At 43.8% G+C, this 9,599-nt stretch overlaps 1 protein-coding gene across 6 annotated transcripts in view; it reads right to left on the reverse strand.

Annotated features, from left to right (window-relative positions):
* The window catches only part of SYNRG (synergin gamma), a 40,596-nt gene extending 30,997 nt beyond the window's left edge, over positions 1-9,599 (reverse strand). For 4 of the 6 annotated variants that reach the window (XM_030472418.1, XM_030472417.1, XM_030472416.1 and 1 more), the window contains exons 1-6: positions 9,460-9,563; positions 4,812-4,852; positions 3,463-3,581; positions 1,717-1,847; positions 1,284-1,389; positions 558-669 (exon numbers count right to left, since the gene is read on the reverse strand). In XM_030472418.1, coding sequence (XP_030328278.1) covers positions 558-669; positions 1,284-1,389; positions 1,717-1,847; positions 3,463-3,581; positions 4,812-4,852; positions 9,460-9,545 — 595 coding nt within the window. In that variant the 5' untranslated portion in view covers positions 9,546-9,563. Of the gene's footprint in view, positions 1-557; positions 670-1,283; positions 1,390-1,716; positions 1,848-3,462; positions 3,582-4,811; positions 4,853-9,459 lie in introns of all 6 variants that reach the window. The other 2 variants (XM_030472420.1, XM_030472419.2) reach the window with 1 other exon arrangement.

Below are 9,599 nucleotides of genomic sequence, written 5' to 3' on the forward strand. Positions count from 1 at the left end.
AGCTGAGCAGCCGCTTCCAACCGTGCATCTTCTCTCCCAGAGTTTTGATGTAAACATGTTGAAACTTGGATCTTAACACTGGCTATGAAAGTATTCTATTTAAACAGACTGGATCAAAACAAATCAAGAGGTACTATTTCAAACTGGACATAACAGGGATCTGCACAGGAGGATGTTCTCCCTCAAAGGACTGTTTTATCCTCAAAAACTCAATAATATATCATAAGACACAAAAGAAATGTCTATTCATTTAGACAATTTTCTGCTTGATCCCTTCCATAGTTACCTATTTTAACAGAACTGGTCCAGGATGGGCAAATCTGCAATGTGAAATTGTCAGAAATCACCTGTAAGTTCAAAATCAAAGAGCAAATCCATAGAAGAGACAAAGAGTTTATGTAACAAACAGTTGCTGGAAGGACACTTTATTTTAAAAACCCAGTTAATCCACTCACTTTGTACCACCAAATGAAAATACTTCCTGGAATTAGTTCCCCTGCTGATGATTTCAAACATTAGTGGTTTAGCTCAATTGGAAGATGAGAAAAATGACAAACCTGGCTTTTTCGGATGTGCTGCTGGTGGTGGGTGCATTTTAGCATCTCTAGAAAACCCATCTAAATTTCCTTTAATGGCTTCCAAAGCTTCATCTCTGCTTTTTTCACCTGTCTGGAACACCACAGAACACACTTTGGAACATTCACAGACCGGCTCAGTTTTCTTTCAGTATCCACCCTTCTTCAGTACAAAACCAGCAATGCCTGCTGCTAGATTCAACCCTTCTTTCTGCAGCAGTGCCTTCCTGAAGCACATCAGCATTAACTGCCATATTTAGAAAGCTTTTCTTTTGCAGACTACACCATAACAGCGTTCCTCAGTCTCTAGGCAAAGCTTTATGCACAAGAACAATATACAAACCTTACTCAGCCATTTGTATTCTGGTAGATAAAAGCCTTTGAGCTCATCATAAGTGTCCAAAACTTTGTCCAAAGTTAACAAACAAGCAACCAAACATTCCACATTCCAGAAACTCAATCTGTTCTCAAACGTTACACACCAGGTTGGTTTTATTTTTTCTTGAGCTGATTTCATTTTCAGCACCAGACTGTTTACACTGCACCAAGAGTGCGGAAAGTACTGACTATTCCAGATGCTTTTCAAGATGTCATCTGATGTCTCATATTAGTTCCCCACTTATCTGCTTGTTGACAAAGATCATCCCATTAAAAGCCACTAAAAAAACCCTGAAGAAAGAAACACTGCAGTTGTTATTTAGGACATACCTTAGGTTTCACACTGCTTAGGAGCCTCAGCTTTTGTTTCTGCTCTTCAAACTGGCGCCGTTTCCTTTCTTCCTCCAAGAATTTCTGCTGGTGCTCAAACCTCTTCCTGAAGAAAAATGATGTTAAAAAATAAATCTAAAAATACTTTTTCATTACAGTTTTCATGGCAAACTCCTGCTTGATTTTTCCATTTCTGTCTCTAATTCAGGTGGCATCGCTGTACACATTTCTGCTTCTTCTCAGAGCTGGGTGACAGTCACTAGTAACTTCATAGATGCCTTCAAACGCAATGGAATGATCTCAATATTCCACAGCCCTAAAAAGACTACTTCTCTAGAGGAACTATCAATATATTTACTGTGTGGACTTCCCCTCCAGAGTACACCTCCCCTTAAAAACGAAGAATTTCCTGAGTCAGTGAAGTGTCACTTACTGTTGTTCCTCTGCAAACTGCTTCTGCATGTCCGGGGTGTACTGCGGGGCTGCTGGGCGCATTCCCAGGAAAGAAGCCTGTCCCATGTAAGGCATCCCTGTCGCTGGCATCGGCCCTAAGGGCATGCCACCCTAGAACAAAATAAGTAACAATTCCAAGATTACTCTTTTCCATAGCAAAAGCCAAAGCACTGGCAATTACACCCTGACACATTGCAAACTGGGGGGATCTCATAAAATGAAGAGCGTTAAGAAGAGTTGGATGAGTAGCACAGACTTGCTGCCACAGCACAGAGCACTGGTCCCTCAGTAGATGGCACTCTTCCCTCTCGAGTTGCAGTTCTTCAAGGATGTTAGAAGACTGGGTTTTTGTATCCCATGCTAAGTGATCACATAATACTTTTAATTCCCTGCTGGAGGTGCACGCTCCTGACCAACAAGGGATGCCACAAAATGTGGTCTGGCCATTTCACAAACAGCTTCCAGGGGTTCAAGGGAGGAAGACACTATACAACAATAGCCAAGAGGAGACTTGTCTCAATAACCTGTGTCTGTATGAGAAACACTTGCTGAGAAATGTATTCTGGCACAGTTAGAGCAGCAGAGATTGCTTAATATAGAAGGGTCCAGAAAATAATTTACTTTTCTTATCATTCATTTTGTATTTGGGATCAGAACACGTAAGAAGAGAACCAAAGTTGTTTATTACTTTTAGACCAGCTCTCAATCTTCCTACTATAGATTTCACAAAATTCCAGGAGGGGGTGGGAAGGGAAGGTAAAGAGATGGCAAGATATGATAAATTCAATTTGTCACATAGCAGTTTGGCTACAGAGCCATGCCAAAACATTCCATTTCAGCAGAGTGCAAATTTGTACATAAGCACATATGGTGCTAAACAGAAAAAAATATTAAAAGAGTGAAAACATTAGCTATTCGTTTTTCACTCTTATTGCTCAATTAGCAACAGCAGAGTTAGAGACAAAGTTACTTTAGGCAACAAAAAGAATGAGAAAGAAACATAGGAAGTAGGACAAATGGGAGAACCAGAGAAAATCCAGCACATTTGATTCCTTGCTCCCTAGACCACGGCATTTAAAAACAAAGCTTATAAATTGCCACCTACACTCAGGAAACTCCATTCTATGAACTCCATGTGAGTTACAAGGGGATAAGACCATTCACTGAATTGGTCACAATCAGATTGTGTACACAGTCACTTCTGACCAACTTACGAAGGTCTCATGTAAAACACTACCCAAGACACCACCTTAACGCTAAGTACATAAAGCAAAGGAAGAAAAAGCACAAAGTAAAATTAAGAAGACAGAAGAGGTGTGTTGTGGGAGTTTTGAATTATAGTTACTTAACAATTCAATACTATTACTAATCACACTCTGGAGTAGGTGGCATCTGGTAGCTTTTTACCATCTTGTGGATGCTTTTGTTTTCTTTCCTGTTCTGAGACCATGCTCCTCTTATCACACCCTGGTGTCATAGCATGTATAATGAAATGAACGTTCAGATTCTGACATCTGAGTTGGCTATAACATCCAAGTTACTTTAAATATCAGTGATGCTGTCCTTGCACTATCTCATTTCTCTCGACTCCACAACAGTGAGTAATGTGTGCCAAAATCCCCCACTGTCTTTATCCAGAACCCAATGAAACTTGGAGAATTATCTGAATTACCAGAAATCATTCTTCACATTACCTCACTTCAGTCCACATTTCATTGCCACTCACCTGCATGGTCATGGGTCCAGGAGGCATCTGAGAACCGTAATTCATCCCCATCATGCCTGGCATGTTGGACTGCATGACAGGAACCATTGGAAATCCTTGCTGTTGCATAGGAATCATCCCTACAAGGAAACATTAAACAAGGTAAGCTCCCAGTTAGTGTTAAAGCTGCTTAATTGCCAGCAAAGGGAAGGAAAAAGCTCTCAGTCTTGCTGGGCTGTTTGGATAATTGGTCAGTCTGAGGGAAGAAACCTTATGGGGCTTTCCCACCAACTAAGCTGATGAGTCCTCCCACCATCCTAAGGATTCTCTGTGGCTTTCTTCCCGTGTGATTTCTGAAAGGGTCAGTTCCAATTAACAAGATGTAATTAACCAGGGTGACTGATGCTGTAATTGTCCCTTCCTCTTGAAGAGGGAAACTGACAAAGTGGCAGCTTTAGAAGATAAGTCTTGGGGAAATAAACTGATGATTTCACAAAGCAGCTTCACACCCCGATCTGGCTGGATAACTTGTCTGTAGCTTCATTAGCCCACTACGTATATTACAATGGTTGCAGGATTTGTCAGCTAAGCTTCAACAGAATTGGACAAATCAAGCTGGAACGTATTAATTCACTGGATTCAAACGGATTATGTTGCAGTATTTTCATATCTCACATTTTGCTGTCATTTGTTACCAAACATTTGTTACCAGCACACCATGGGATAATTATAACCGTGCATAACTGAACATCACAGGCGAAAGCACTCCAGGAGGCACACAACACACTGGGGAGTGATCCATACATCAGTCCCTGAGGTTTTCATAAGAAAACTCTCCACTTTCCCTACAAGTTCTCCCTGTATTTTCCATTAATTAAACAAACAGCACTGCAGCAGGAATGAGAACAAAGGTAATTTAAGGCTGAGGTTCTCCTATTGTATTAATAGTTTCCACACGGGTTGTGACTCTTGTCCCAGGGTCTTGCTGTGCTTTGTAAATATTTACCAGGTCTTGCAACACCCACACAATATGGGTATACACAGCTGGTAGATGAAGCATAAAGAGGTTAAATACCACACTCACAATAACACAAACATCTTAAAGGCAAATTCAGGTTAAAAAAGAGAGATGTATTTTTCCTAGCTTTTTTAATGTAGCATTCTGGTAACACTGCTTCTTCAACAATGCACAGAAAGTTTTATAAATAGAGCTGTGAGAGTCAGCTCACCAGCACTGAATTCAAGGGAAAAACCAGCTGTGGAGCTGAATTGCTAATCACACTTCTGAGCATCAGTGCAGAACTATTTTAAGTTGTTTAATGTATCTAAACCAAAGAACTTCGTGCTCAAAATGTTAAGCTGATACATACCTTGAGGGGGGCCTAAACCACCTGCGACAGGAAACATGAAGCTGCAGGAGGAAAACAAGGGTAGGTGAATGTCTATCATTTTAGAGTGAATAGAAATGATTGAAAAGCTACCTCAATCTGCACATCAGCATCACTCCCCAAAGTCCCTCACCTATGGTTAGCACTTTCCCCTGCTCCTGCAGGTCTCACAACCCCACCACAGAGAAAAGCCACCCCTCAGAGGGATCCCCCAAAGCACCAGAGTCCCACCAGTGCCGTCACAGGCTGCCAAGCTAGGAAGAAATAGATCTTATCCTCCCCAGCAGCACTAAAATGGCTTTGACTCATCCACATCACCCACAAGTTTCAGCACCTATGCAGGTTGGGAACAGGTCAGTTTGTCAGTGTGTGCCTTCAAGCACTGCAGAATGAATAAGCATCTCCTGTTGAAGCATCTGATTCAGCAAGACCATTACCTGCACCAGACAATAGTTCTCAGCTGCTTAGGAACAGTTTTCTGCAGAGAGATAAACTATCCATGGAAGCCCATCACCTTGCCATTTTTGCCCCTTTTAAACCACTAAGAAACTGCATTATTTTGTGTTGCTATTTTCTCAAGTACATGTAATGACAAGAAAAATAGTGCCTTGGAAAAAATATCCATTCCAGTATAAAGGGCAAAGTGCAGCTGGAGGAAGAACTGTTAAGATTTCAGCTGAAACCCTAATGGAAACTGCTAGCCCTCACTTTGAAACAGAGCATGTGCTGTGCTGCCAAACAGCAAAAAAGAACTTAAAAGTCTCATTTGTAAGCAGCTCCTAAAAACCCACGTCAGCAGTAATTCACCAGACAAGAACCTCACTCACTGTCTCAGTTATTACATCAAAATGTCATGAGAGGGAACACACTTATAGATATTCAATATTCCTCAGCACAAGGGTGGATGTAAAAGAAACTGCCTAAGAGTGAAGGAGAAAATGCTCTCATCAGTGGCTGCAGACAGGCTTTCAAAACCTGCAGGAAGTTCTGAAAGCCAACCTGGTTTATAAATATAAAAGAGCTGTGTAACAGGAGTACTGAGATAAAATAAGGAATTTAAATTATGCATTTATCCAGGAGTAAATTGCACCTACCCACCGTACAGACAGCAGGGTACACGGTCACCAAGACAACCCATATTACTCTTCATTCCATCCTCTAACTCAGAACCTTCCTAATACTGAAGCTTCTTCTTTTACCCTGACCATTCTGTGCTAGTTTCTCCTTCCACAACTCACACACACCTACTCTTTCCAACAGGTCCAGGTCTTATCAGCCTCAATCACCACAGGTTTTGGTTTCTCTCTCTGAAGAGCTGTGCAGACACATCCTACCTCATCCCAAAACAAGTTCTGGGCTTCTCTGGATGGGGTTTGGTCCACACAATTCACACTGCAGCCAAAGTCTGCTCAGCTGACTGGGGTTCACTTTGGTCATTTTTAATCCACGTATTAGCACACAGATATTAACATCATGAAGACAAATGGCTGAAAATCACAGAGGGATTTTGCCTGCATTTGGTTTCAACTATGGCAATAGCTGTCCATGCAGAGTGCCTCCTTCAGCAATATACCCCCCTAAAACAAGTGCAAGTGCAGATCATAGAATCAGACTGGTTTGGGCTGGAGGGACGTTAAAGCTCACCCAGCTCCAACCCCCTGCCACGGGCAGGGACACCTTCCACTAGAGCAGGTTGCTCCAAGCCCCTGTGTCCAACCTGGCCTTGAACACTGCCAGGGATGGGGCAGAGTGTTTGTTATAAGCCAGACCTCCAAGTGCAGCAATTGTAGCCATCACAAAAGTACACCATTCTTCATTTAGTTGGAATGATGAACTATAAAAGTTACTTCTGAAAAGCTCACAAATATGGAAAAGTGTTTGTAGCTTCGTGCTTTCCCTTCCCTTCTTGTTGGGGAATCCAGTCAACAAGAACTCTTCCAAATCAGCAAATGTAATGGAACCTGAACAGGCATAGCAAGGTACCACTGCTTGTTGGAGGCAAATAAAGGCCAGACTATTAAATATTTATCCCTTTCTTCAGAGCTCCTGACTTATTTATAAGTTCTGTTGAAAAGAAAACAATTGACAAACCCCCCTGAAACTAATTGGAGGGCACTGGAGGAAGAGGTAGTTAAAGCAGCAAAGCAAAGCTCCTGCAGCACAGTGCTCTGTACACGCAGCTTGGGTTCATCACGAACCTCACTCACTTGTGCAATTGCCAACATCAGCCACGTACATAAACCCCATCAACTTTATTCAAGCAACAGGAGCTTTAGTTCTAAACTACAATGCAAAAGAAATGCCCAGATACCTCTGATGCTCGTGGCTGAGGCACAGGCATCTCTGAGGTCACCCGAAGCACCACAGAAAACCACTGAACTTCATAACCACATAGCGATAGAAGCAACAGAATTAACTTGCTTTTAAAGAAAACATTTTAATTCCAGTTATCTCCAAATAACAGCACTGAGAGAAGGATTAAAAACAGACAAAATTATTATTAACCAGACAAAATTAGAATAGCTTCCCTTTTTTTAAAGGGGAAAAAGAAAAAGCATGGGCATGATAAATTAAGCCATCTGAAAGGAGCAATGCACTACTTGGGGGCTAAAAGAACATTTATAGCAGGCTGACTGTATGCTCTAAAATGACTTTGCAGACAATGGGAACTTTTATGACCCCATGATGTTTAAATATATAGATTAGTGGACTATTATCAAGCATGCTGTTTCAATAGAGCTTCTTACTCCTTGTTATTTCCACAAGGGTTTAATGCACCTGCAGATATTTCTGTGGTTCTCAAGAGCAGAAGCACTTCAGCATCTAGGTTCATGCGACAAGAAGTGTAATATATGTGTACAATGCACAAATAAAATGAATATAAGGAAAACAAAGCAATTACCCTACAACAGGACTCTTAAAGTAGTAATATAAATCTGTAAATTCTTATAAGTATCTTAAATATGGAGCTTTAAAAAAGCCAAAACCCAAACCAAACAGCCAACAGCTTCAGTCCAAATGCAGGAGTGTGGGGAGAAGCAACTCCTTCTCTGTATTCATACTTCGCTATAAAAGCTCCAAACTGCACACAACATCTTCCCATCCACAAGTGGATTTTTAAACCCCTTAATTCCCAATCAGTACAGCTCTACCAACGCATTACCGACTGTCATAGTATTTTTGAGTGGCAGAAATCCACAAAAATCAAAGTGAAACAAGGCAAAGAACCCACACAGCGAAAGGAACTTTTCCCTCTACCTCCAGACTTCATTCTCAATGAAACCAAAACACTAACCATGGGAAACAATGATTTATAAATCCCTTTATTTTTCAAAACCTTATAGTCTTACTTTCCTTATCAGGCAGCGTTACTCTAAGAGATCAGATGGTTTATCCAATCCCTCACATGAATTGTTTCAGCTTTATATATGTGGGGAAACACAAAGACAACCTCCTGTACCTTCCATAGCACACACAGGCACACATATACACCTGAATATATGTCTGTATATAGGAGGTCACCCCGGTGCAGACCTCCTCTCCTCACATCCCAAATACCACCAACAAAGCTGTAGGCTTCAGATATCCAGAACAACTTACTGAACTTATTTGTCAAAGACAGAATTCACCCACTCTCCCTGGAAGTGAGACAACAGATACATACCACACAAGAGCCTGCATTGAAAAGAATAATTACCAAGTCTTCAAAGGCCTTTCCAAAAACACAACGATGTGTTCACACATCTCTTTGACCATTGTTTCTTCCTCCTGACACTACTCCTCAGTCCCCCCCTGTTTGCTGAAGAGCCCTTTGTGGGATGCAGGGGAAAATAAAGCTCCCCACAGCAGCGGCTCTGTCCTGCAGCAGCCACAAACCTGCCCGGTGGTGATAAGCAGCATTTATCGCTGCTGACACCACGCAGGGCTGGTGAAATCCAGGAACCCCTTTACACCCGATGCCTGAGATTGCGGCTGCGGAGCCTGATGGCAAGTGGGCTGCAACTGCCCAAGATTGGACAAGCAGGGGGATAAGGTGGGCTCCTAAAATGTGAATCAATTCCAATACACTGTGGAGCCACCACGGCTGCATTCCCCATAGCCTGCCTGGGACCCCCCCAACCCATCCAAGGCCACACACACCCCACCAGAAACCCCACATACCCCACCTAGGGCACCTACACCCCACACTGGACCCCATATACTTCACCCAGGACCCCATACACCTCACCTGGGACCCCCCATAACCTACCCAACACCCCACATACCCCACCTGGGGCAGCTACACCCCACACTGGACCCCACATACTTCACCTAGGACCCCATATACCTCACCTGGGACCCCATATACCTCATCTGGGATTCCCCCCACAGCCCGCCTGGGCCCTGACCCTTCTGCTCCCACACTCCACCGGTACCCGGCGCCTCCACCCCACAAGTCTCCCCTTTACCTCTGCCCCCTTATCACCCCACATCTCTGCCCCTCCCATGTCCCCCTCACACCTCCCCATCTTCACCTCGTCTTCCTCCCCTCCACAGCCCCACCTCCCTCCGCCCCTCATCCTCGGCCGCACACCCGCGCTGCCCGCAGCGCCCCGGCCCCGCGCCCCGGCCCCGCTCCGCCACCACCGACCTGGCGGGCCCCGCTCCGCCGCCGCCCGCGCCGCCCGCCGCCGCCGAGCCGGGTCCCCCCGCGCCGGGTCCCGGCCGCAGCGCCATCTTCCCGCTCCGGCCCCGGCTGTCAGCTGAGCGGCGGCGGCGGCTTCCGGGGCC

The sequence above is a fragment of the Strigops habroptila genome, assembly GCF_004027225.2.
Source record: "Strigops habroptila isolate Jane chromosome 13 unlocalized genomic scaffold, bStrHab1.2.pri S16, whole genome shotgun sequence".
In the NCBI taxonomy this organism is placed as follows: domain Eukaryota; kingdom Metazoa; phylum Chordata; class Aves; order Psittaciformes; family Psittacidae; genus Strigops; species Strigops habroptila.